The 27770-nt window shown below is 39.5% G+C and overlaps 2 protein-coding genes and 1 long non-coding RNA gene across 4 annotated transcripts; 1 reads left to right on the plus strand and 2 right to left on the minus strand.

Moving 5' to 3' along the window:
* The first annotated feature begins 95 nt into the window (after positions 1–95).
* Positions 96–19544, plus strand: LOC114160401 (uncharacterized). 2 transcript variants are annotated; one of them, XM_028042987.1, is made up of 13 exons: positions 96–2162; positions 3663–3818; positions 8057–8175; positions 8382–8553; positions 8640–8758; positions 9098–10622; positions 12040–12146; positions 13135–13208; positions 16041–16141; positions 16922–17102; positions 17301–17448; positions 18642–18711; positions 19497–19544. In XM_028042987.1, exons 1-13 carry the CDS (start codon positions 1577–1579, stop codon positions 19520–19522), a joined length of 3384 nt encoding a protein of 1127 aa, XP_027898788.1. In that variant the 5' UTR covers positions 96–1576; the 3' UTR covers positions 19523–19544. The 2 variants fall into 2 exon arrangements, with proteins under 2 accessions (XP_027898788.1, XP_027898789.1); XM_028042988.1 differs by lacking the exons at positions 13135–13208; positions 16041–16141; positions 16922–17102; ... (1 more) ...; positions 18642–18711; positions 19497–19544 and having other exon boundaries at positions 11982–12122.
* LOC114160403 (uncharacterized) lies at positions 15566–27423 on the minus strand. Its single transcript, XR_003598755.1, has 3 exons — positions 27020–27423; positions 18942–18948; positions 15566–15582 (listed from the first exon to the last, which is right to left on the minus strand). It is a non-coding gene; the product is annotated as an uncharacterized LOC114160403 (long non-coding RNA).
* LOC114160402 (CD9 antigen-like) lies at positions 20334–27020 on the minus strand. Its single transcript, XM_028042989.1, has 8 exons — positions 26877–27020; positions 25659–25779; positions 25474–25571; positions 23786–23860; positions 23586–23687; positions 23160–23243; positions 22083–22169; positions 20334–21884 (listed from the first exon to the last, which is right to left on the minus strand). The coding sequence occupies exons 1-8, from the start codon at positions 26976–26978 to the stop codon at positions 21831–21833; spliced, it is 723 nt and encodes a 240-aa protein (XP_027898790.1). The 5' UTR covers positions 26979–27020; the 3' UTR covers positions 20334–21830.
* Positions 27424–27770: the final 347 nt, after the last annotated feature.

Raw genomic sequence — 27770 nt, forward strand, 5'->3', positions numbered from 1 at the left:
CTTGGCAACTTTTTCCCCTCAAATCACAACATCTAACTCTACTGCAGTCCTTATGTCATCACTTCCTGTCGTTGCAAAGCATTTCTGCTTCCTCCTGCTCCCAGTACAGTGACACCCATTGCTTTTTTTAAACATTTTTTTTATTTCACACACACAAAGCCTTCCTCTCTCAATGAAAACCAGACGCACACGGCGTCCTCACACTCCGAGCCAAAAGAAAACAACTCCCGGCCGTAGCTAGGCAACTCCAAATATGAGTCATCCCACCGCCGCGCCCTTCATCAACGGATCGGCCTCTTCTGCGAGGTTCTGTTTTAGAGGCGACGTGAGAATAATTCGACTAGCGACCGGACGTCTGCGTGTTTCATCTGGCAGAGCAAAGTGGGTTCGTTTCTGAGCCGCTTCAGGAAGACAGACGTGCATACGAGGATGGTTTTACTTATTATTCTGTTCCTTGACATCATTAAAAAAAACAAAAAACTTATTGAAGAAGTTGTAAAATGAAATTTATGGCAATGGTTGCATTTTAAAATGGCATTTTATGTGTAAACAATGAAATAAAAGTGTGTTTTAACAATGAAGCTAAACATTCTCTGTGAGTTTTTGGAAGGACTTCACTGGCTCAGTCTGAAAAGTCACGGGAATTATTTATATGAAGGGCAAAGGTCAATTTACCAGAATCCCTTCACTGTCATGATGTCAGTAATCTAATGTGGCGCACTGTCGCCCTCTAGTGGAGGAAGCTATTCCGTGAGGTCATGTACTGTAGGGTTGCACAATATTGGAAATAATTAACATTTTCTAAATGATTGAGATATTAAAAAAAAATAATAATATTTGATTTTTAACCCAGTTGTGTCACTTCCAGTTGGAAAAATAATTATTAGTTAAAATTACTAAATTTCCACCATGCTTTTGAGATTTTTATTTATAAACAGAAGTTCTGAAAATCATGTATCCAGTATTTATTGTTGCTCTATAAAAATATCTAATGTACTGAAGTTTCTGGTTGCGATATTGTAGACAGCAGTGTAGATTATTAGTTTTACTCTTTTGTAAGTAAATAGTTCTTTAAGATGCCAGTCTGAGTTTATGTGAGTAATAAAGTTCTCAAATGTTGTGAATGTTGCTTTGAGATTTATTACATTATAGCGGTGCCATTTAAAACCTTTTTCCCCAGCACTCAACTTTTTATTATTATGTTTGGATACAGCCTTCTAGGAACAGCCAACTTCTTCAGTAATGGCCTTTGGCAGCTTATCCTCCTTATGCCGGGAGTCTAGGCCATAACTATTGCAAGCTTAAATGTATTTATTTTTATTAGTATTATGTAATACTCTCATTATCGGAGAAACAGAATTTGAAGATTGTATTCATTGGGAACCGCAATAAGCAAAAATGGACAGAAATGAACGCTTAAAATGTATCAGTGTGTGTGAAGAATCTATCTAATTCTGCTCCATTAATTAAATACATTCACCTTTTCATTGTGTCTATATTTACTAGGTTGTAGTCCAGAACCTAGTGAGCATGCGCCATTAATTTGTGCCAATTAGTGAGCAGGTGTGTTAGCAGGATGTCTACAAATCAACCAGCCGCTCTTCACTCGGTCCTAGTGTTTTGGTGCGTAGAGAGAGAGAAAGAAATCGTCTCTGAAATGTATTTGAAACTAAAAGCATACTGCTTGGGTGTTCCACTTTTATACACCTTATCGACAATAAACCTATCTTCATTAGTCCGGTGTGAGCACACAGCTCACTCCTTCCAGCCAACCTCTCGTTCGGCTCCCCACAATGTCCGGAGCGGTGTTTTAACGACCAGAGTCCCCAGCGACCCCTCCACCACTGCGGCCGGGCACTTGGCCTACTTCAGCGGCCCAAGGCGCCAGAACCTTGAAGGCGGTGGCTGGACAACGACGAAGCTCCCCGGACTCGGGTCAAAGCGGGGAATTGGAGCCAAGATGGCGTCGTCTTCAAGTTTAGCACCCCGCTACAAACGCGGGCAAACGGAGGGAGAGAGGCTGTTTACTTCTCACGAGGTTCTGGGTGGGAACTGCAGCAGGGGAACCATCAGGCGTGTAGTCCCCGGGGATTTTTACGTCACTGGTCAGCTGGAAGCAAACCCCCGACACGGAGGCCATCAGTCAGATTCTGCTGCTACAGGTGAGACTCCTGGCTTCTGCTACTACATGTTGTTGAACGTAGAAAGGTGGTGGTATAATTCTACCTCAATACATGTGAGATTTTTTATCAGCAGGGCCGGATGTGGAAGGGTACGGGCCCCTGGGCTACAGCCAGTTTGGTGCCCTGCTCACACAAGTTTCTGTCTCAGACGTTGTTTGCTGTAAACTGAGGTTTTTAAGCTGTGTGCACATCAAAACTGAGCATTCCCATAATGGCTTTCGCAATTATCATTTTTGAAAAAGCTTCTCAGAAGCATGCAATGTTTCTAAAAACACCTAATAAATACATTTGTTGGCCTTGAATCCGGCGAAGCGTTTAAATACGGGTTTCTGACGGTGCTGAAAGTATAAGTTTTGCCTTAATCAGTTTCCATGTTTGGTGAAATGGTAAAATAAAAACCCACATATTTTGTTGCTTCATTATTTAGTTCCCATAGTGCCATCTGCTGGTGGACATTTTTCTGCATTAACTTTTGTTTTTATAGTCAGTCATTGTGTGGTACCGTTGAGAAACGCATCTTGACAAGTTCAGGCTAAATTATTATTATTTTTATTATTATTAATGTGAACAGTATTTCTGAACAATGCTTTCGTGTTTGCTTCATTGGCTAAACAGAGTTGCACATGTTTTTGTTGGGCGTTTAATTTATTTTATTGATTCAAATTAGCCGTTTTATGAAGATTAAAAATTTTGAGAAACTTTTTCCAATGTATTTAATTGGACCTTTTGAACTCTAGTCAATTCCCAGAAGAAATGATTGAAATAAAAGCAACTTTTAAAAAAAATACTTTGTCTTCAGTGTTTGGTTTTTTTTTAAAGAAAGGGAAAGAAAGAAAAATTATTTGAGATTTTATTTTTAAGCCATTTCACCCAATCCTATTTCTTGTCTGTACTTACCAGCTTTACCAAGTTTCAAACTTGAAAACTGCTGTTCATATTGATTCTGATATAATTATGATAAATGTAGTTTTTTATTACCTTTTTGATAACTCTAATCTTGTAGGATTATTACTGTGTCTATGCCTAATGACGCCGTTAACTAATTGTTTTCATCCCAGCAAACACTTTGTCCTCTATTTAAGATTGAAAACTTGGCTGATGAAGCACTAGCTTTTTTTTTTAATTCAAAGTTGTTAATCCTGGTTTGTGTTTAGGTTTTTCCACATGTTGCCAGCAAACAACCTGTCTCATTGCATTTATTTTTCAATTGCATTTTTCTACTTTTAAGGCACATTGGGATCTGTCTGTCTTGCATGTTTGCTTCTGCAACCTCTCCTTTTTGTTTGTACTTTGAATTTCCAACTCAGCTGACTGTGATTAGCCGCCATGTTTCCTGTCAGTCAGGCCCAACGCGCTCCTTCATGTCTGCAACCTCTCTTGTTTCATGATTGCATAACTTTTCATAACAGTGTAATAAGGAGACGTACAGTTGCATTCCCGTTCCACCCCAGATGTATTCAGAAGTCTTGTGTATCCCAGTCCAGATTCGGGACAGCCGGGCGAGCGGCACCGGTCGGCATGCTGGCGGCTCTGAGGAGAGCTGGCGGAAGCTGGAGCCGTCGGTGGAGTGTGGAGATGACGCCATGACTCTGACTGTGAGGAGGAAACGAGCCGTACAGCTGCTGCTGGACCAAGGTGAGGCTCGCTCTTCACCCAAACCCTCATCTTTGATGGGTTATGTTTCATTCTTCCAGTGTTAATGCAAGAAGTCTAGTTGGAAAGAGGAGATGTTGAGAAAACAGTTTGAGAGCCGCAGCATTAGGTCTGCTCGTATGGAAAGCTGTGTAAATAAATATATTTCTCACTGTATCCTGACACTAATATAAAACAAAAAAAGTCACAAACAAGCATCAGAGATCTACGGGGAAACATTTTTCTTTTGCGTTCCCTTGCAATACGTTTTGCATTCCCTGTTAATAAGCTATTTTGCATACAGTCACAAATGTCAATTTAAATTTTATACACATTTAAAGAGCCTCTGTGTTTATTATTAACTCTTGGGTGCAAAAAATTGAAACTCAATTTCATGTTTGTCTGTCTGTGTAAGGCTGAGATGGAATTGCACATGGAAGCATCTCTTTAAACCATTCAGACCAACACGAAAGAGACGCAATCAAAAACTGTCGGATTACTCAATACTCAGTGATAACTCAGAAATAGCCCAAATAGTTTGGATTTATTTTTTCTTTCTTTCCTACTTGCGAAAAGTTTCTGTTTGTCTCTTAGGTTTGCGATGCCTTTTTATACTAAAGAAAAAGATGTAAAACTTCAGATATTTCACGAGATTCTAACATACATGGAAAATCCTTATAGCAGAAAGTACAACGGCCACCGTAAGAAAGTTTTTCAGTATGAAATTATGCCGCTTGAACTGATCAGTACATTAATGCAAGGGAATGCAAAAGAAAACTAAAAATCCTCTATGTCCCCTAAGGGCCTCCATAGAGATCTCTTTCAGTATTTTGATAAAAATTTAGTTCACTGATTTTGATGAAAATGATCAAACGTACGATGGGGGTAAGGAAGTAGCCGCCACTGGGGGCAGCATAACATGAGCTCTGCTGTTCCTATTAAACTACAGTAATTCTCCGTACTTTCTAAGGATCTCTCAAAGGGTTTTGTTGGTTAAAAACGAGGTGAAAATGTCTTTTTAACCTCGTCTTTCTGTCTGGCTAAACCATTAAGGTGGATTATTTCTATAAGGAGCTGACAAATTGTTACCAATAACAGTTTCGCGATAGTTTTTCTTTAAACTTTGTGGCAGAAATGCCATTTTTCCAGATTTCTTTACCAGGATATTTGATGTCAAACATTAACATTAGAAGGAATAAATCCACAGCTAAAGTAACCGGCACAACTTTATGGAGATGACCTTTATTCACCTGACTCTGCTCCAAAGCAGGACGGTGGTGACCTCTGAAGTGAAATTGAGCCGCAGAGGAAATGATTTCATTCATTAGGGTTGGTGCTGAATGTACAGAGGACTTAAACATTCCAGCTCTGCAAAAATTGTTACACTTTTTGTGCTTGAGGTGGAACCCATCGAGAGTGCCACCTGACAAATGTTTGGTTATTTTCTCTGGTTGATTGCCTTTCTGTCAGTGCATGTTGAGCACTGAGTAAAAAGATCAAGTTAGGCAGGGATATTAAGGCCTTTTTTTGTTTCAAACAAAAGTCTTATATTAATTGATATACAAGGTTTGTCCTCCGCTTAATACTGTCTTAACTTGGAATAAAATATATTTCACTTCATGTGAACGTAGTGTCAGATTTAAACACCTATTGAGACAGATTAAACAAACACAAGAAAGACAAGAGAGTTAGATTCTTTTGTACTCGCAAGGAGAACAGCCAGAGATGTTTTCAGTCACATCTCTTCCGTTCTGAAAACATATGTGTCCGTTCTCCCTTTTTATTGCTGTTAGGATCCCTGTTACAGAGAGCGTCTCAAAGGGGTGGGGAAAACACTTCAGTCACATAATTGCAACACAAATGCTAGTCACTAACAAAACACATGGTATCTACACACTAGATTATTCTGTTCCAGACACAGAATAACACAGAGCAAGTTGTACGTCTTCATGGCAACAGTTTTATAGCTATCTAACAGGTCAAGGATGCAGAGCTTTCTGCTGAGCGATAACCTGTTGAAAGGTTATCGCTATCGGTTGTCTCTGCTCTTCCTCAGAGAGGCCTTCTGAGAAAGGAATCAAAGTAATTCAACAACACAGAAACATTCTTTATGCTAAGATGAAACAAATAAAGGCATATAAGACAGGAACATTATAAAGGCGCATGAAACAACAAATATTTGATAATATATACAATTTACCTAACGCGTAGCTACGCTGTGTTTCCACGATGCTGGAACGTGGGGAGGGTTTATAGATAAGGATGGATTAATCTGTTTTCAAGGCTTTGAAGGTCTTTGTCAACATACTAATGAAGCGTTATAATACTGCTGAACTGTGCCAGAAATGTTGGTTCCCAGACTCCCTATGAGAAATGTCAGTGAAAACACGTGTAAGTAGTGACTCTGTCTGCTTGGAGGAGAGCCGACTGAACAGACATGGAGTTTCCTGGGACCGTCACTCTTTCAAGAATGAGGGGAGAAACAAGCAGACACACTCTTTTATGTCTCTATTTTATTCCATTTCCAACAATCTAAGCAAACAATGTTATTGTTTTAATCAAAACCAGATATTCAATGTTCTGAAAAGAAATCAGTTGGTCAGACTGATAGGAATCTAAGTTTCTTAATGTGTTTAAAGCGGGGAACAAACCCAGTTTGGAGGGAAAGTTTAATAATGCCTGCTGATATTCACTCAGTGAAGTCTAGATCAATTATGGACATAAAAGGTGGTGGAAGTCGTCAAACTGTCCAAACATATACTGGTACACCAGTAAAACACCCTGCTCTTCATTGCATCCGGAGGCTTTGAGTTTGATTTATTGTCGCCATTGATTTTGTGATTACTGCTTAAAGCTTTTAAAAAGACTTTCGTGTAGCTGAAGGGTGTAACAGCTGTTAAGCTGAAGCTTAGACTTGCATTATCTCCAATTTATTGCATTTGGATAGAGTTGTTGCTTGTAACTTCTTTGTTAGCCAAATGTGTTCTTAAAAAGGATTTCCTGGCTACATGAAGGATCATGTTTCCAGTTTTTGGAAACCAAAATAGCAACTAGAAAGTTGAGATTAACCAAACACGCTAGGATTGTAGTTTTTTTTTTTATTGCTTTGACCTGCTGGAGAAAAGGGGATCGACTCCGTTCATCATCTGTCTCATCCGACCAATCATTCTCCATGATTTCGGCCCAAAACTTGACTCCTCCACCTCCTTGCTGACGTCACAGCCATGTTGGGATGTGGTGGCCATCCACTACTGCGTCCATCTGGACCATCCAGGGTTGCACAGCAGTCATCAATGAACGAGTCTGTTTGAAAATTAATCTTCGTGTACGTCTGGGCCCACTGAGACCGGTTCTGCTTGTGAGCTCTGGTTAGGGGCGGCTGAATAGTAGGTTTATGCACCACAAGCCTCTGGTTCCTCCACCTTGAGGTTCCAGAGGCTCCAGCAGCTTCAAATAACTGTTTGCTGCTTTGTAAGGGCATTTTAACAGCTGCTCTCTTAATCCGATGAATTTGTCAAACAGAAACCTTCCTCATTCTGCCTTTATCTGTACAAACCCATCTTTGTTCTGAATCAGCCACAAATCTCTTCACAGTACGATGACGCTTCAGTTTTTGTTAAATATCTAATGTTTTCATACCTTGTCATACGGCACGACACTATCTGATGACTTTCGTCAGCAGAGATTCTTTCTCTTTCCCATATTGCTTGAAACCTGTGGCCTGCTTAATAATGTGGAACATCCTTCTTAAGTAGATTTCCTTTAATTGAGCTCATCAGACAAACTAATCATCCACCTCTTTGAAATTAATTATAGTGATTCAAAGAGCCCTGACACACAATACCATCTATAAATTTAATAGCAACACAAAAATGTAATCTTTATGACACTTAAATCCAATTTGCATAATAATTTGGAACACTGTGTAGAATGGGCTGCAATGACAAGCTCAGGACTCTACGTTGTCCATTAAGCAATTGAGAGGAATGTCTCATCCATTTGGTTGCAAGCTGTGTTGTTTTAGGGTAATGTTTGTTTTTTGCTTCATATTTTAAATGTTTTGCCACATTTAAAATATGTGGCAAAATATGTCGGTCCCCTTTCTAACAAAATATATCAGCTTTACCATGATGAGGCTTCTGTAACCATTTTGAAAATGTGTAGTTTGAGTCAACAGCTGACTGAAAGCAATCCAGAAAAACTGTAAACTTTGTCCATCATTTGTTTTAACTATGTTGCAGTGAACGGCTCATCGATGCCCCTGCTCCATCTGCCTCAGCAGTGTGGCTACTCCGTTCGAAGCTCCTGGAAAGACCTCACTCTGATGGCTCAGTACGACGCCTGCCACATCGTTCGAGAGGTGTACTGTTGATTTTTAATTCCTACACAAATCACATCATCTCATGTATTTTAGGGTTATTAAACCCAAACTTTGACTTCACTGTTTTTAGATGAAATGACTCAGAGGTGTGCTGGAGTTTTTCTCTGATGCATTAATTGCTAGATTCTTCTCTAATGGGTGTGAAATCCTGTTTTTGGACATATTATTAAAATGCTTCCCCTCAGGATGATGGCTATGTGTTGCCTCTGCTGTGGAGGGGGATTCCCATCAGGGTCTCCTGCCCGATCTCCCAGCTTCACCTTCAAGGCGAGGGGCCGTCCTCGCTCTGCTGCTCCCTCAACGGCATGACGGTGAAACTGAGAGGACCGACTGCTGTGGAGAACCCGCATATAAACGGTACCGTTTCTTTAAGAATCAGGAAGCGCTCACAAAAAGCATAATCTTTTATTCTAATATCAGGTTACCCTTCTGCCCCACTACAGTTCGGGGTGAATGGACTCCTCTGGGGCTGTTGGCTGAACAGTGTGGCTATACTGTGTACAGACTGGCTGCAGAGACGGTCGTCGCCGTGCCGTTCCTCACTTGTGGTATAACCGTAAAGGTAAAATTCAAAAAAAGAGTTTACCAGTCAGTCTCTCCAGTATTTTTGCAAATTCGCGATGACAAAAATTGACGTAAAATCAACTGATGCCGTCATTTAAATGCTAATTTTCCACAAAAATAGTCAAGCATTGGATTTAAGTAACTAGCTCCCACCTGAAGGTGGGAGTATTTATTATTTGAATTTGTACAAAACGTATTTACAGAATGACGCATAATATCAAAACTCAAAGGATTAACTAATGTACTGTGGTAGTTTGGCAGTAGCAGGAATAATTGTTGCTTTGCGACAAAACCGAACCATCTTTATTTTTTAAACCTGCCATAAATTCTCTTTCAGGATGGAAAAAACACACTTCTGCTTAAATTAGGGGAGGAGATTTTCATGTTGGCTTGTCCTAACTCTGCCTTTGGAGAAGTCTCAGCCGCCCATCGGCCTCTGGCTGACAGCCCCACGGATTTCACCAGAAAACTGCCAAAACCAAAACTTGAATCCCTCAGGCATTTACTGTTTATGCCGCCTTTCTACTTGGCTCCACCTTACTATCCTCACCCAACATATCACCATAGTTACTCTGAAAACAAAGAACGGGACACCCAGAGTCGTCCTACTCCTCTTTCTGTGGCTCCGATGGCTGACTTTAGTTCCCAGCTGAACTCTCAAGACCATTACTTTCGGTCTCTTAAAGATGTGCATGAAAACTATCGTACCCAAAAGCCTCTTTCATCTAAAGAAAAGTTGGCTAGTTTGGGTTCATTACATAAAGACCAAAAGCAGAAACAAGTAGCTCCTCTCTTGGATGTCTCAACGAATAGTTTCTCCCCTACAGCTCTCCCGGTTCAGGTGGCAGCTCCTCACACCCACCATCCCAGCCATGATTTTAGCTCCCATTACCACTACTACCATCATCCAAAGATCCCTGTTCCTGGCACACCTCAGGGCCCAGGTCCGGGTCTTCCTGGATCACAAACCTCTTCCGATTCTCCGAACCATCAACCTCCATCCGAGCAGTTTGAGAGTCTGAAAGAGGGACCAACCTGGATTTCTTCACCTGAAGACGCCCAAACGAAGAACAAAGTGACAGCAGTTCATTCACCTTACTTTACTCATCCGTTTCCTTTCTATTACTACCCACGTGTTACAAAGGGTGACGTGAAAAGACTGGGGTTTCTCCATCTAGATTGGACTGCAAAAACAAACATGTCTTCAGTACCTTTAAATCCTGAAACGCAAAGTATTAATCCCGAGCCAGAAAAGGAGAAATCCGATTTTCAGCCCAGTTTGAAACCAAAGCTACAAGACAAAGACAAACGTTCGACCTCTGTGTCTCCAGCCCCAGAAAGACCAGATCCCATCGCAGTTCCTCTTGACAAACCAGTGTTCCCCACTCCAGGATTCACGTATAACGCAGATCCCTACAAGTACTACTACCATCCGTACTATAACAACTACCTGAAGTATTACGCACCAGTAGCGTTGCGTGGCGTCTACAACCGTCTGGGTCAAGCTTTGTCAGAATCCTTATCGGTACAACAACCTTCCCACTTGAGATATCAAACCAGTGCCCCTCCCTCTGAACCAGGGTACGACATTCCCAGCAGACTGACATTCCCCTACTACTATTACTATCACTACTACCTGCCTCAGCTGTTCAGATACTACCAGCAGCTCCATCTTCCAGGAGGTAAAGACTCGGATAAAGATTCTACATCTCTGCTTTCCCCAAATGTGGATTACAGTGACCTGCAGAGGTTTCCTCGTGCTTCTGAGAGCCCTCGTTCCAGCACCTTCAATCCAGCTTACTCCAACTATATTGCTTGGCACTGCAGTGGGTTTAATGAGAAGCTGGGTGACTACATGAGAGGTAAAGGATTTCATTAGGAATTGTTTGTTTATGCTTAAAATATTTATTTTTGTATTTTTTTTAGCAGTAAAATTCTGTAGAGATGTGCTGAGGAATCAGTTTGACTGGAGCTGAATCAGGAAATGCACCATGCATAACCAGGAAATGTTTTCTAGGTGTTAGTTCGGTTGACGTGAACTCTGGTGCGTGTAAGAAAAATCCTGCAACCACTAAAATCTGACTCTTCTCCAGTTTACATTTTGTGAAGAAGGACGTTGCGCTCATGTTCAGAGGTTTTCGTGTCGTTTTGTTCAGTAGCTCTTGGTGCAGCGCCGCCACAGGTGAGGAGGGGATCAGGCTTTTCAAAGGCTTTGGTTCATTTGACACAGTGCAGTGTAAAAGTGAACCACACCAGCTGAAATGTAACAAATATTACAACCGTCGTCCCAAATTGAACTGAGTCTACCAGTTTTATTGGTGTGAAGACTCCCATAAAATAAATTTGACTTTGTACCACAGCCATATGATGCCTTGAAATTAGTCTCTGTCTCTTTAAGAACTCTATACACTTTCTGACACTCCCCCTTCAGCAGGTCATCGCAACAAAGCTTCTCATCATGCCGCTACAGCCGTTCTTAGGAGTACTGTATTTTGTATGATGAGCTCAGCAGACCAGCAGCTCCACCAGGTCTTTGCTAATTGCTGCTGCCGCTAGTCTGGAGGGAACTGAAGCTCCGAGGTGGAGCTTTGGGAAAATGGGCGGTGCGTTTTATGAGCAACCCTGAACGGTTGCCATTGAAAATGAAAGGATTTTAAAAACGTGTATAAATGGATCAAAACAATGCTCCAGGTATGTTTTTGATGAGGGAATATAAAGTAAAAAAAATAATAATAATCTGGCCAAAAACATAAATATCTGGGTAACATGTTTGTGTCCTGAAGCGTTAAGGCATCATGTTTAGATGTTACTCAACCCACAAGGATTTATGAGGATGTTTTTATCAAAGCAAACAAAATGAATCAAGTAAAATCATTCCTGTTTTCATTCCCTCCTTTCTTCCCCCTCCACATATGTGATCAGAGTATGACTAATCCAAACGGCCCGCCCCACCCTGCTGCCTTGGACCCGTTTCAGATATTTATTCAGTAACTGTTTTTGGCTGCCGTTCACACATTTTGCCTCTACCGTCTTTCTAAGGAGAAAAAAAACAAAAAACCTACCTTGTTGGTACTTGTCCTAAAAACCTAGAAACCAACAGCTGAGTTAGTCTGAGGGTTGTTTCAAACACAAATGTTGAAGTTAATTTGTAATGACTCTGTGTACTTTGAGGCGCCATGCTAAGCTACGTCTCACAGGTATGACCTTTGTGTGTATTCGAGTCAACAGATGGGCTGTGTTTTGTCTTTGCTGTGCCTGACTCTTTGTTGAATCCCTCAGCGGCCCCACCTGCTCCCTCCTCTGAGGACAGGAAGGCTCCCTGCATGCTGCAGAAGCTTTCCTCAGATCCAGACGTCCACGTTGCTCCCCTGGACGGCTGCAAACATGTAACAAACACTTCTGATGATCTTGAATTCATTCATAAATTGCTGATTATGAATTTTTTTTTTTTCTGTTGGCATAGATGAGTCATTTGCAATTAATGGAGATCAGTATTGCGTAAGAGCAGTAAAACAGGATTAATAAAAGGAAAATGATGTAGTCTGGCTTATGCAATCAGAGAAGAATGCTGACTTGGCATTTGTCCCTCATGCAGCCGGATATCGTGAATAAGGGAGAAATGCTACAATAGGTCAGTGTTGAAGAAGATGGTGGTTCAGAGTGCTTTGTCCATGCATGTTGTCAAATTGAGTGGAAGGAAAAAGTGTGGTTCAGGAAATGTGCACATGCAACAGGGGTAACTGAACTTTAGCACCAGAAATGAAAATGTTGATGGATCAGATTTTTTAAATTCCCAGGTGAAACGATGGCTAAACAAATGTGAACACTGATTTATACTGCACTACTCTGTTGTGAAGAATTAGGTCTCTAATGTTTATTTTCATGCATGTTGAGTGACAAGGATTCTGTGTGTGTGATGGGAATCTTTAATTTAAAAAAATATTTTCAGTCAAGGACTGGGTTTGCAAATTAGCCGGGCTAGAAAAGCCATGTACGAAATGATTGCGTTGTTTTTAATCTTTAACTCTTAAAGACGGTTAAAGTAGATTAAATAAACTTGAGTTGCACTGTAGGTGGAGTCGGTGCTTCAGGAACCACCACACACATGTTTTCAGCGCCAAGTGTTGCTTTCCTTGTATTTGTACTCCTGAAATAATGATTTTTCTTATGAAGAACTGAAAATAAAGAACATTTGTAAATGGAAAGAAATGACGTATGACCACAGGATGGGCTGGGAAACTGGAATTTTGTGTCTTAAGAGATTCAGCCTCAAACTTTAAAATTGATTAATTTTCCATCTGAGTCCAAACTTGACACCAGAGACATAATGAATTATTATTCTGTATTTTTATTTATTTTTTGCTCTTTTCTTAGATGCCTGGTCAGAGGATGGTCCATCAGCCAGAAGTTCACGGTCTCCTATCAGACAGAGGTTTCTTCCCTGTAAGGTTAGCAGTCGCTCTCTAAGTGCAGCTTGGGTTGAATAGTTGATTCTGTTCTGAATAATATCGCTTTTGTGTCTGTCAAGTTTTCATTCACAGTCATGTTGCTTTAGGTTTATTTTTGCATAGCAAATCATTTATTGTTGCATATTTTGGCCACATCTTGCTGGATGCGGTCTAATATGTAATCTCTTTACACTCAGTAAGAAGAAAAGCATAATATAGTGTAATACAAAAAGAAAAATCAAACAATTTCACTTGGAAAGGATTGTCTTACTACTGACTCCTTAATAGATTCTGCAGTTGCTGGTACATAATGAAAACCTAAAAGTTTGAAGTGGATAATTTTGTCACTATGATGTTAGCTAAAGCATTAGCATACTGCTTTCCCTCCTGTTGAACTTTTCCAAATCTAGTCATGTTAATGTTACTATGTTGAACTGATTTAATTGGGATTAAAATGTCGAGAAATTTCACAATTTAATCATTGGGGGGGGAATCATGTGGTTTTTAGATGTTCGTTAAAGCTGAAAGGTGTTACTTGGATTTGCATTCAGCCTCCCTGGGTCGGTACATTTGTGGAGTCACTGACTCCAGCTACAGTACAAGTCTTACAGGTTTTTCTACCAGCTTTGCATACTGAAGTCATTTATTTATTTTTATGTCCAATTGGTGCTGCAAAATGATTCAGTCTTGAACGGAGAACATCGAGGAGGCAATTTTCATGTGTTTATATCTGAACTGTGGCTTGAGAAGTATGTAAACCAGCAGTGCCCAAGTCCAGTCCTAGAGGACTACTGTTCTGCTATTGTTTTACAAGATGTCTGTACATTCTTTAAGTCTTAAACTCGTGTATGAATCTAACCTGGGCTCCACTGATCCAAACTATTCCATTGTGACTCTGTTAAATGTTTCCTTGTTGGTAGATCTTCCAAGAACTTGTTTATTCTTATTTACTGTATTTTTAGTACTATAAGCAGCTACTTTTTCCCCACCAGTGACGTGCGGTGAGGTTCATAGCTGGTGAGGCACTGACGTCATCAGAATCAGATTTGCAAATAGATGCATAGACTGACAGCAGTTTACAGGTTATGTTTCACTTCTGCATCCTTACACATACAAACCTTTCAGCTCCGGCGTTGGTCTTCCTTTGGTTATTATCTCCTGCTTCGATTGAAAGTCCACTTGAGAAAACTTTTTTAGTGTTGTAATGTAGTCATCCATGTCGAAAGTCGGGATAAGCGAGAGGAAAAAAATCACTATCTCTATTATAATCTATCGCTGCACTTGACTTGCTTCCCGAATCGTTTAGCCTAGCTCGCTGTCACTTACTCGGCAGTTGAGGAGTGAACAAGACGAACGTCTGGGATCTTGAGCGCCCCCTGCCATGAGGCAAGAGAACTGCCTGCCTCACCTCGAACCTGTTCTCTGCCGTTTATAATCGCTCATTACACGAAACACGTTACACAAACACAGTTGGTGACAAAAAGCACTGTACATTATATACATAAGCTAAACTATTGGAAATAAGTTCACATATTAAATTTGTTTAAACCATTTTATTGACGCCGTACAGCAACAGGCTCTCTCCGCTTAGCAGCCAGCGCAGAGCCAGGGGTTGCGCAATCCAAGGTGAGGCAGAGCTCGCTGCTGCCTCACCGGCATCGCTTCCAAGCATTTGAATGGGAAAATAAGAAAATTCAGCGATTTTGAACAAATAAAAATCGAAATTGGTGAAGCTACATGAAAAATAAATATTTTTTAGTACAAACCACCGGATGAATATAACAATTTAAATTACTTTATGATTATATATTTTCTTTCTTTCCATGATGGCTGGTGAGGCACTGCCTCACCTGCCTCCCCTGACCGCACGTCACTGTTCCCCACCCTTTGAACCATGCGGCGGCTTATAGCCCTGTGCGGCTTTTCTGTGGATTTTTCTTCAACCACTGGGGGGGCTCTTTAGCAGGAAGTGAATCATTGGAAGTCAAAATTAAAAAATCAAAGAAGAAAGTGCTGATTTTTATTTAGAACAAGCACATGCTAGCAGCAGACATGATGGAGAAATGTTTTCGAACTCATACGCCCTCATCATGGAAACCACACGAAGAAGTTAATATGATGCAGCTTTTAAGTGGAAGGATATCAATCTGGCAGTACAAATCGATAGCCGCTGCGCGTAAACTCGACGTGAACGAATCCTTGGTTCGGCGTTTGGCGTCCTTAATAAATCCAGCAGATTTATTAAGGACACTCCCTCTGCTGGGTCCTTGTGGAAAACTGAGAGCAGCGGAGATACCAGCGGTTTATATATCTATGTTTGCAGTTTTTTGTTTATATATATATATATATATATATATATATATATATATATATACTTTGTGGGTGCGGCTTATTGTGAGGTTTGCTCTACAGTCCAGAAAATATGCTATTTTATTTCTACTGCCACCATGTTTCACTGTTAATATAGTGTGGATGTTATGCAGTGCTCATTTTAACCCATACAGTGCAACACATGTTGCACTTTCTGTACACTGGCTGCAATAACCACTTCCTGTGACCTTGTAAAACAGTTTTTCTTGCTCCACTGCTCTGTAAAGCAGAGATCCAAGTAGTTCAGTGTCGCGTTCATTTGGTTGCAGTGGATTTATTTTATTTTTATTTTTTTGTTCACGGGAGTGAAGGGAGATGAACAAAAAAATCATCTAATTGTCAAAGTGAAAATGATGTGTAATTTTGCATTCGCTCCACATTTCTGCTCTACTTTGTTTGAATAATAATAAATTGGCTCTGTGACCAGACGTTTTCTCCCTGGTTAACTTTGTCCTCCTGCAGGCTGATGGTGGGATGCGGCGCCCCCTCCGATCCAGGTGAAGTCAGAACCTCAGCTGAGCCGCCGCCGTCCGCCGTCACCGTCGTTCTGAGGATAGCAACCGGTGAGGCGTCCATTTCTCCATCTGACCCATGAAAAGTCTGAAATGTTGAAAATGTTACTGCTCATGCACATCTTGTCGTTTTTGCTTTGTAATAAAAATCACACACTGAGGTAAGTGTTTTAATATCTGTAGTAGATTTGGGATTTTCAGATTAACTTATTTGAGTAAATTTGCATTCCATAAAGAAAACTAAATTAAAATCTATTTTACAAACCAATAACTTACCCAAAAAAATGAATAGGCTACCTAATCATAGACTAAGTGAATAATGAAAGATATCTACTATCCATATACACATGAATTGTACTTAAATATGAATATATTTGTTACACAATACATATACACACAACGACATGACGGTGTATATTTTATAATTTGCCATATTAAGCTCACCAAAAAAAATGGATTCATTCCAGTTTCACACCAATAACTGAAACAAATCTAAATTGAACTTTCTCTTTAGCACGTTAACAAACCTTGTAAATTATATTTACTCTTAACTTCATGTCTGAATTCCAGAAGGAAAACATTTAATGCTGTACATACCATTTCCAGTGTTTTTACATATACAATATCTTTAAATGTTAAAGTATTACTTTGAGTAAAAGATTTATTAGTTTATTAATAAACCCAACAGCTTTGTTTTTGCGACCAATATGCCAATAATTTTTTATTTTTCCTCATATTTCTGAGCAATATGACAAATGGACCATAACCAGAAACGAGTACATAACATGCACGCCTTGTGCGTCTCTTAAACCTCTCCCCTCTGTCTCACAGATGCGTCCTTCTCCAGCTTCCACCCTAAAGCTCAGCTGCCCATCAGCCTCCTGCAGGGTGAATCTGTCCATGTGGAGCTCAGCCTGCTGCAGCCTGCTGACCCAACCCTGCTGCTCCTGCTGCACTCCTGCCTGGCTTACACTTTGACCCCGCATGTCTTCTGGATGCTGTTTTATGACCGGTACGGTGTTCACACAGGCTGTGGTTGGTACTGCTGCATGTCTGCACAACAGCCACACGTTGGAAAGCCCTGCTCCAAACTATGAACGGCTCTTATTTTGGCTAGATCAGGACTGGGTTGTGGCTGCTTGTACTTGTTTGACATCTTGCAGAATAATAAAGAGCTCGGCTGGAACGTTAATCGTGGCTCTGTGTTCAGCTGTAGCAGCCAGAGTGTGTCGCAGCTTCTTCCTTCCCCTGACCCTCGGCACATCTGGAGGATTAAAGTTTCCAGCTTCCCCTCCCTGCCTCCAGCAGGCTACACCTACAGGACTCCTGGGGGGCCAGCTGCACCGGAGGACCCAGAGGTAGGGACAGAACCGGCTCCGATTCTTCTGGGCCTCGTGCACACCAGAGTAAGACTGTGCTGCTAAGACGGAAATCAACCAGAATGTCATGTTTGGTTTTGGTAGCGGAGTGGAGCTGCGTTTCCATTAATCATAGAATTGCGCTACTTGAAATGACAAAAATAAACTCGCTTACTGGAAACAATTTCCAAAAAACTCACGTTTTTCAGTAAAGTTTTTGCACTGGGATGAAGTGGTTTTTCAGCTGAATCAAAATAGCTTTATTCTGCAATGAAACACTTTTTTTTCCCCCTGCATCACACGAGTCACATGATCAACAGATGGGTGTTTGAAACACAAACTCGCAACAAAAGGTATAAAAAAAACTTCTGGAAAATGGTTAGTCATGCTAATCATCCTAAATGCTAATCCTACAGACAACTAAACAGAAAATAGTAAGTTGTTTTTAAAGATAACATTGTGCTACCTTGACTACACTTGTTAATTTTGACCCTGAAGAACAAAGTCAGTATTATGATGTAGAACTTTTAGAAGAGCAATAACAAATATAAGATATATGTATATATAAAATATAACTATTGTATAATTGCAAAAACTATTACATTGGTCTAATGTAGTTGCATCTGTACCAGATCCCGTAGAATTTTTATTGTATTTGTAGGTTTTCAGTGACTCAGAGAAAAGCTTCCTGACTTTGGATCTATTAGAGAAAGTCACTGTTTTTTATTTTATGCAAAATGACTCCTAAGATTGTTGCCCTTTGAACTTCTGCTTGTTTTGCTGAAACTTATCAGTGAAAGTTGAGATGAGATCCTTGTAATTGGTGCATCTCTAGTAGGGTAAACATCATGCACAAACCTGTGGTGGGTGCAACCAGGTCGGCTTCGCCTCACTGTTGCTATGGACGCAGGCTTGCACGCTCAGTCGCATGTAGCGCTCTGTATCAAAGACCCCGTCACCTGGATCCTCTAATGCTGCTCATGGTGGAAACTGTTGGATAAGATCAGGGCAACCTGCTGCTGTTGCTGCCGTGGTGACATTTTCCAAATCTGCTGTAATCAAGTCACAGTAAACTGTTCAGGTCACGGAGAATATTTGTGAAGTCTTACTCTGGTGTGAAAGGCAGGCCTTAGATTATGTTGCAACACCATGAGAAGATGATCGTAAAGTAAAATCTTTTCTCCTCCCATCAGGTTTACTTCCTGTGCCACACAGAGCTGTGCTCAACTGTTTGTGGTGACTGTGGTGTGAGCTGCAGCAACGGTAAGCGATAAAGTTGTAGCTTTAGGTTTAATCTATAAAGATCTTTAAATATTTGTCCTTACAAATATATTTTTTTAATATGACTCTTTTTCCAATCACCAAAAAAACCAACATAAAGCACATTTTTTCCTGCAGATTACAACATTCCTACATATCCGTTTCTTTTTACTCCTGGTAGTTTAACCAGCTGAAATTTTCTTGCGCATTATTTTTAAAAAGCTAATTCAGACTTTTTTTCTTTTTTTTTTTTACCAGTTAAATATTTCTTTATTAACTACTGGTGTCAAGGAATGAAACGGAAATGATGACGATCTAATCTTTTTGGCTTGCCTCATCAAAAAGAAAAACGGCTTATAGTCCAGAAAGGATGGCAGGTCCAACTTTGACGACCTTTATGTAGTCTGGTCCTTCAGTGTGTCTCACAAGGTCAAAGGTTGTTGCACGTAGTGACTTCTCAACCTGCAGGGTTTGGTCGCTTCAGTTGAATGAGGATTTTCTTTTTTAAAGATTTATATCTTCACACCAGCTCTTATTCTTGGTCAGTTGTTATATTCTGGTCTGACTGCGTCATCATCCCAGTTGAAACTAACTGTATTTATATATCCTTCATACATGTCGACTATGCGACTCACTATATATTTTAAATCACCATTGCATTATTTTTTTTTACTCAAACACGTCTTCTGAAAAAGCTCAGACTTGAAAGTGTTTTTTGTTTTTGCACCATTTTTACCTTTTATTTCATGTATTCAGCATGGCTTTTTTTTTTTTTTTAATCTTTGCAGGTCCCAACACTGATGTAACTGGATGAAATAAAGACACTTTTACACATTTGACTTATTTCTGTGTTTTATCAAAAAATTTGTAAAATTTGTCTATTTTGAGGGGGGGAAATAAATGTGGACATAATTCAACTTTCCTTGACAGTTGTGTTATCCTTGAAACAAAAATTAAACTTAAAATATAATTTTAATGAAAAGCTTAGGGAATCCCTTGCACCTTCAAAAAGTTTAGTGTAGGAACCAGGTGTGTGTGTGTATAGAAATGCCCTCGGTTATTACAACACTGAACTAATTAGGTGGCTGTGATTTACAAAGTGAGCATTCAGTCTGTAATTGGACGAAATTAAAATTTTTGAACATGGAAGAAAAGCTTTGACTCTAGCAGTGGCTGGTGAAGGTCAGACATTTAAAGTAAAATTTGTCACCACCAATATTTAGGTTTTAGGACCCTAAATATTGGGGGTCTTCCAATATTTCTTCCTCTTTAAAACATGGCAGAATATTTAAAGAACGTCCTTTGCTGAAGCAGACCAGGAGTCTCGTGCATCAGTGTGAAACTTTCGTACTAAAAGTTTGCAGTACGACGAAATTAATTTGATCTCTGCCCCTAAATGCTTATGAAATTTCATAGAAATAACCAGGTGTCCAAACAACCAGGAAGACGGCCACCGTTTGTAGTTTGTTTCCAACATTGACATATTAACAAAATACGTTTTATTTTAAATGGGCCTTTCAGGTCCCACAAACTTCATCTTAAAGAAACTAAAAGCAACATAGTTGATTCGTAAAAGTTGGAGTAAAAATGATATGTTGATCAAAGTAAAAATGATTTTAAACAGATGAGTTCTCAGCCCCGATTTTAATAACAGCATGCCAGAGTGGTTTGTTTATTCCAGTGTGAACATGCCACTTCATTTGTTTGCACATTTATAGAATGGAAACGCTTTCTATTCACAAAGACAATTCATTTCCAGACATTACCGTTGCAGCAAAATGGCTCGGATCATGTTCTGCAATCAGCTAATTACTTCAAATTACAATTAAATTTCTGCCTGTTCTGCCACAGTGCAGGGAGAACCTCATGCTGACATTTATATGAACCGTTTCTGGTTCGCTTTTGGAGAACACAGCACCAAGTAGATGACCGTTTTCTACAGCTCTCTGGATCTGTCCTCGCTTTTGTCACCTGGTTTGGCAGTTTCAGAGACAAGAACGGGATCAAGCACATTGTAAAAGTAGCCAACAAAATTAGATTACCTAATTTAGTAGAAACCTTTTTAAAGACTTCTACAAAAAGAAGACATTGTCCTACTCTCCAAATCTCCCACTTCTTGGTGAATTTCAGCTTCTACCATCTGGGAAGAGATTCAGGCAGCCCAAATCAAGAACCAACAGATGGAGAAGATCTATTATTCAGATTTCAAATGTAATCAGGCTCTTATTGATATTTGTACATAAACTTTTAACTGTTTTGCCAATGTTTTTTTCTTTTTCTCTCTCCTTGCTGCAAGGAAACTTTTCTAAATGGACAATAATGACATACTGATATATGATATAATGTACAACACAAACTTTCAAAAGCACGACTAACTCAGCCTGAATCCTTTTGTTATAACTTGATGGTGAACTTTCTATTTTAAATAAACACAAAGCACTGAGAACCGTAGAGAGTGACTCTGGAACATTTCTGTATTTCTATGTGTGGGAACCCTAAACTTCTCTGTTCTTGGGATATACTACTTCCACTGTTTTGAAATGGCTCTTTGCCAGACTTTCCTGGAAGAAGTTGATCCTAGAGTAGGTTTTTAATCCACCTGTTTTATTTACGGCAACATTTCTAAGCATTTTTTTTCAACCAAAAATCTGGTGGATCCAACAGGAAATTGCATCAGCTCTCTACTCTCCGTCCTTGTACTATAGCAGATCGTCTGTCTTTTCTTGGCGTTTCTCAATCAGAGACTATTTCGTCTTTGGCCCTTATCACAAGCGTTGCTGCCAACAATTTTCGTCTTGTTGTCATGATTCTGTAGCATAAGCCTTAAAAAGGCGGTGGTCCTCTATTGGATGCGTTTGCACGTCCTGAAGCTGCCTTCCCTGCAGCCTTGTGATTCAGAAAACTGCAGACTTTCAGCATTACAGCAGCAAGAGGCTGCTGTTCATGGGGGAATGTTCATGTCATTATGATGTCTCTTTGGCCTGAAGAAAGCTTCTGTAATTGTGCAGTCAGATGAAAACCTATCGGAGGATTGTGCAGTAAAGATGAAAACTGCTTGATGTCTGCAGCTCAGACACCAGAGGGGTGACATGAAGAGAGTCTGAATAATTGACTGAGGCGCTTCAGTCCCGATGAATCTTTGAACTGAACAGGGCGGCGCAGATGACTTGTGTGATCTGTGAAGGAAACGAGGGTTAAAACGGTTTGGCCCGGTGAGGCCAATGGAACATTTTGCCTGCTTGCGAAGCAAATTGAATTACTTGAACATAAGTTTCACACTTGTTTACTTTCGCACGAGTCAAACAGTCGACTATTCATGGCTGTATCTCAGGTGAAATGTTTTTCCCTAAACAAAAGGGGCAGAATTTGCCTACCAAAAGAGCTCCGGTTCCAACGAAGGCGCCAGTCACCAACGGCGCGCGTTTTTCAATGAAGCTTTCAATGCTCTCTTGGCATGTCGCCTGAAAAGGAGAAGGTATAACGCTTAACGTTTTTAATTTAGGAGTTTCCAGGATTAGGTGCTCAGAGGTCTCCCTGCCGATGCGTGGGTCTTCCTCTGGTTTTTTCCCCCCCCACTTCCTCCCACGGTCGGAAATGAGATTATGGAAAATATTTTCGCATCCACCGGTGTGGGGGAAAAATGTTCCTCAAATAAACATGAAGTCTTTGAAATGGGACTATTCAGAGTTGTGAAAACATTTGCTTCCCTACAAATTTCATCTGCTTTGGAAAGTGAGACGATTTTTATCCCTCTGTACTTTACAGAAATGCTTTATTTAAACCATGTTAGGTTGAGCGGCCTGTTTTTGGCTTTTTCACAGCATCTTAATCGGATTTAGGTTTGTAATTTGGCTAAGAATCTAAAACCTCAAGATAGAAAATGTGTTTTATAAATGACTAAAGATTTAGGGTATCTACCCGTAGACCTGTCACGATGAATCAATGGCACAAATTAAAACAAGCTCAGTTTCCATTTGTGTGATTTATCTTTTTTTGTTTGTTTTGTCTTCTACCAAAAACTGGATGATAAAAGTCTTCAGTCTACTGCTTTGGTCTCAACATTTTGTGTGGAACGATTTTGTTTAGAGACGTCATAATTCATTTTGTTTCAGTTTCTGCTTACTTTGGATATTTAAAATGTCTCCCAGTTCCAGGGTTGAATGTCCTTTGGAATTTAAAGCTTATTGAACTTTGAGAATGTGTTATTGCATTATTACACCTTTACCTTTGAAAACGGTCTCAGAACAACAATGTTACCATTTATCACAATAACTTGTGTGACAATTTATCGTCCAGCTAAATTTATCGTGACATTTCTACCTAGTAGGTATTTTTATGTTCTGCTGAAACCAGTTGTGGTTTTCTTTGCCTTAATCTCTGGATTACTCGCCCTCATGATGGTCTGTCTGGACCAAGCATGGTGGATTATTTTTGATGAAACACCAACTTACATGCCGCGGCGCATCATCCGCCTTCGGGCAAGTCTTCTTAACCAACTCGGTTAGTTGGACTCCGGCCGATCCGCAGCACTGGAGCTGTAGAGGAGAGAAGGAAGATGGCGGAAAACACGAGATCATCAAAATTGATTCAACTCAATAAATTTGAATTTTAACAACCATCAGTTGATTTGTTCGGTGTATTCGACTTTCACAAGTAACTTGCGAATTATAATCTGATTTCTGCCCCTTACTCTTTTCTCTTCTTCTCCCTTCTACAGTTTATATATTTATTCTTTGAGTTCTTGAAACCCAAAGGTTGTGGTCATTAAGCGACAAATGCAAGCAGTTTAGAGCTACTGAAATTCTTAAACGGAAAATGCTAAATAAATTTAATTAAATGACCGTTTCGGTTTTCCTACCGTTGCAGTGAGCGCTTACCAAATCATGGACAAATTTGAGAGTAGCGGCCACCGTTTCGTCTTTATTCTTCTCGTAGAGTTTATATACGTCGCTGTACAACTCTCCAAACTTCTTTCCAACCTTATCGATTGAAATTCAACGATTAGAATAAGAAGTATCGAATCTTTACCAACATCTGTAGACGTTTGATGTTTTTTTTTTTTTCTTTTCCTGCTTACCGTGTCCTTGCTGGTATAAGCAAGCGCTCCTACGGCGATTGCGGCCACAGCCAGGAGGAAGAGGAAGACACAGAACTGAAGAGAAATGAAAGGATAAAACGAACGATTTGAAGCCTGACGAGTCAGAAAATGATATGGTTTAAAAATGAACCTGTCGATACAGCAGATTTTACTGGAAAACTAGTAAACAGTTGGAGTCGGTTGAATCATCTGTGATGTTTGATCTCAACCTTTGTTCATCAGAATGTCTTTTGGTATTGTAGTGACATGAAACGTCAGAAGAATGAGTGCTTGATACTTTCTGACCAAGACTGTGGAGGAGTGAGGTCCTCCACCATGACTTTAAACCGAGCAGAAGACAAACCATCCACTCTTTTAGTCTAAGGCCGTTTGGGAAAATTTGTTGATTTGATGGTTCCCCAGCCAACCTGTTCTTTCAGGAGCCAATTTCTGAGGTCACACACTGACGTTGGACAAGAAGGCCTGCCTCCCTGTATCCACTCAACTTCATTGTGCATTTGAGTGGACACTTGGAGGTTTCTTTTAGTTAATAGTAGTAGCTTTTGTTAATTTCTTACTTTGGCTTTAGGTGGAGAATTACGTATACATCGATCAGGTAACAAATACTCAACATTTGAATATATGCATTTTCAAAAATATACATTCAATTGTTGAACAACTGTTTGGTTTTCTCCCAACTTTTGCTGTCGCCGTTTAGCACGAGTGCCGCCCTGCACGTTATGTGGCGCCGTAATTTGCCGATAGTTGACGTAAACCTTTAAGTTTTAGAAACACAATATAACTCCAGTTTTAGGTCTCACCCATTAGTTTTTATTTTCACTTAACAAAAATGTTTGTCCAATTTCAGTTTTCGTTAGTTTTTAGTGAACTATAAGAACCTCGGTCAGAACCTCTGCATTCAGTGACGTAGATGAGCAACCAAATACTCTACGAAGCATAGATCACTATGAATGAACATGTGTTTTGTTTTCCTTAAAATACTACTTTGCATATGTTGGTACAACGCAGCACAAACCGCTTCTGGCCAGAAAGATATGATTTGTTGTTTTGGAACGATCTCTTCCAGAAAACGTGAACACAACTGGAACCGATTTGTATTTATTTAAAGTGACAAGGCAAAGACTTTCAGAAGTTGTTGATTAGAGAGTTCCAAATTTAGTTTCCAAGACAAATTTAACGCCACAGTCTGATTCTAAGTGACAGAAAATACATTTTTGCATTAATTCTCTGATTGCTTAGTTGATAAACTAAAAGGTAGTTCTTTTGTGGTTCTTTCTTTGTTAATCTCCAAACTTTCCCCTTAAGGTCGCATCAGGAATTGAGTATTACGGGTTATGCGTGAACGGCTTGATTTTAAATTTCAAATACAGACATTAACAGAACTTTTGACAGGCCTGTAGACGTCCTTTAATGTTAATTATACTTCATTCTCATTTCCTTTGGGGTTTCTCTTAAAGTGGATAGATTTCATGTTTTAGTGTAATTGCTAAATAAGGTAAATCTTAATTTTGCCAGGAAATGGTGATTAATTACTTAACTCCCAAGTGAAGTAGATATTTTTAAAATGTAAACCTCCTTTTGTAGCATAAAATAAGATTTCTTTCTGATTCAGTAGGAGTTTACCCTTCAGACCGAATATTGACTTTAATAAAAATAAGAAATCTCACCACTTGCAGAGCAATTTTATTGTCATTGCAGGCAGCATGCTCTCCAAAAATCCCCAAAGCCACCATTACAGAGCCGAGGATTACCAGGATGTAGACGACTGGTGAGGTAGAAAACAGGAAATGAGGTTAGTCCTATGCAAAAAGAGGTGGGAGGCTTTACGGTAACAACTCATTGACTTACTGACCTATGTAAAAGATATTTGAGTCAATTCTTGCTTTGTTGACATTGTTTACATTGAACATGTCTCTGGCGTTGTCTTGGAAATTCAGCCACAGGCCAAACACTAAAGACGCGAACCCCAAAACCTACAAAAGAGAGACGACGTTGTTGAAATCTGTTGGTTCAGGTGCATTTCAAGATATTAGACCATCAACAGATCATTGACTTTTTGTCAGCAATACAGCTTAGAAAGTAAAACATGCATTTCTCCAGAGAGATGAATTTTAAGCAATATATAGTTATAGTTGTAGCTCGGGGAAGCCCCAAACCGTTTCCAAGAATGAGTTCATTTTAAATTCAGAATGGTGCCACACAATCGAGACAGCTGACACACAAAGGTCATCGCTAAGGAAGCTGGTTGCTCACACAGTTGTACAACCAAACATATTAATGGGAAGTTAAGTGTAATAAAAACTGGTTTTAAAATAAGATGTAAATTAGCCCTGTGAAATCCACCAACCCAGACTGACCACTAAGGCTCAGGAAACCTGTGTGTGTTTCGATTTAATAAGCTGATTAGGCAAAGACATCAATGTTTAAGTCTTGAATAATGTTGTTTTTTGAGGCATTGAATTACCTGTAAGCCATAGCCATCAAAATGACAAGAAAAAAAAAAGGCTTGAAATATTTCAACTCTGTGTGCTGAATCGCGATTACGCATTAATGAGCAGGGAAATGAATTTATCCAGGAATTAAAACGCTGTGGATGGCATGGGGATTTTGTGTGTAGGTGTGTGTATTTATACATATGTGTTTATGTACATATTACGTATGTATATATATGATTATACAAGTCAAACTTCGTCATACGCTTTTTCAGACACTGTAACCAAACTTGTGGTATATTTGAGTATGTATATCTGGTAACGGTATTGTATTTACACTTAGAATATGAAAGTTTAACTTTTAGTATGTTTTGCTGGTGAAACGTCTGAAATAAAAAAATTATCATAATGTACAAACAACACATTTTGAGGCGAGTTACAAAATACTGAAATTTTATCACATTTCCCAGCCTGTATTTAAACACATCACTCTTTAGTAAATCGGAACTTTACTCTTTTTTTTTTTGGATCAAATTACTTTAATAAATTCATGTTTTGATTTATTTCTGTCATTCTATGCAACTGTAATGTTCCACACGTTTGAGCCTTTTATTTATGTTTATATAAGCCAGACTTACCGTGAAGATTATGTTGAAAACGATGAGGATGTATTTGCACACGACCCCGCATCTATCCGCAACGACGTCAATTTGAAAGCTGGTTTCTGTCGATGGCTTCATTGTTGTGAGACTCAACGGACAAATAATAATAAAAAAAAAACAATTAAAACTAAGCGCAAGCAGTTACTTGTTAAGTTGCTGGTCTCATCCTCCTGAAACGTGAAGACTGTAAACGTTTGAGCTGTAAGTGAAATGATTGGTGTAGAGTCGCTTATTCAGGTGTTGGGAGCGACAGACTGAGCTTTCTAATAACACGGGGCTCATTTTGACCCAAACATATGGAGGCTCCGCCCCTCGGCTCCAAACCGGGCTTCTCATTGGACAGGAGGTGTGGCTCGCGCAAGCAGGAGGCTTCAGGACGAGAAGTGATTGGGCGTGCAGGTGCATCAAGCCGTCACGCTCTTAAAAGGGTATTCAAGGATGTTTTATGGAGCTAAAATATGCACTTAAAAAAAAAAAAAAAACTAATCTCAAGCAAAAATAAGTGAGTTTAATAATGAAAAAAGTTTTTTGAACAAAACTTTTTTCTGTTTAAAAAAAAAAATCATTACATTACAATTTGTTTTTCGTCTGAAGCAATAAATTTGTTACAATTCCAAAAGTTTTGACCTATTAGATATTTTTTTATTTGAGATTAGTTTTTTTTTATTGAATACTCGTAAAACAAATTAAGCTTATACTCTGCAAAGTTTATATCCATTAATCATTTCACGGGAATATAATGGCAATAAGAGGCACTAAATAAAAATAACTCGTCCTGCAGTTACTTTTTACAAATAATTTTTAAAAAATGTAAATACCCCTCTTAAATATCAACTGGTCCCTGAAATCACCGATTTAGTTTTTTCATCA

Source organism: Xiphophorus couchianus, chromosome 16, assembly GCF_001444195.1.
Source record: "Xiphophorus couchianus chromosome 16, X_couchianus-1.0, whole genome shotgun sequence".
In the NCBI taxonomy this organism is placed as follows: domain Eukaryota; kingdom Metazoa; phylum Chordata; class Actinopteri; order Cyprinodontiformes; family Poeciliidae; genus Xiphophorus; species Xiphophorus couchianus.

What these genes read in the sequence shown, in the direction of transcription:
- LOC114160401 (XM_028042987.1), top strand. Translation starts at nt 1,577, where the DNA reads ATGTCTACAAATCAACCAGCCGCTCTTCACTCGGTCCTAGTGTTTTGG. An exon ending in GCTGGGTGACTACATGAGAG is followed by an intron (nt 10,623 to 12,039) that starts GTAAAGGATTTC and finishes TGAATCCCTCAG; the next exon opens with CGGCCCCACCTGCTCCCTCC. An exon ending in CTGCACCGGAGGACCCAGAG is followed by an intron (nt 17,449 to 18,641) that starts GTAGGGACAGAA and finishes TCCTCCCATCAG; the next exon opens with GTTTACTTCCTGTGCCACAC.
- LOC114160402 (XM_028042989.1), bottom strand. Translation starts at nt 26,978, where the DNA reads ATGAAGCCATCGACAGAAACCAGCTTTCAAATTGACGTCGTTGCGGAT. An exon ending in ATAAAATTGCTCTGCAAGTG is followed by an intron (nt 23,861 to 25,473) that starts GTGAGATTTCTT and finishes ATTTCTCTTCAG; the next exon opens with TTCTGTGTCTTCCTCTTCCT. An exon ending in TCAAATTTGTCCATGATTTG is followed by an intron (nt 23,244 to 23,585) that starts GTAAGCGCTCAC and finishes TCTCCTCTACAG; the next exon opens with CTCCAGTGCTGCGGATCGGC.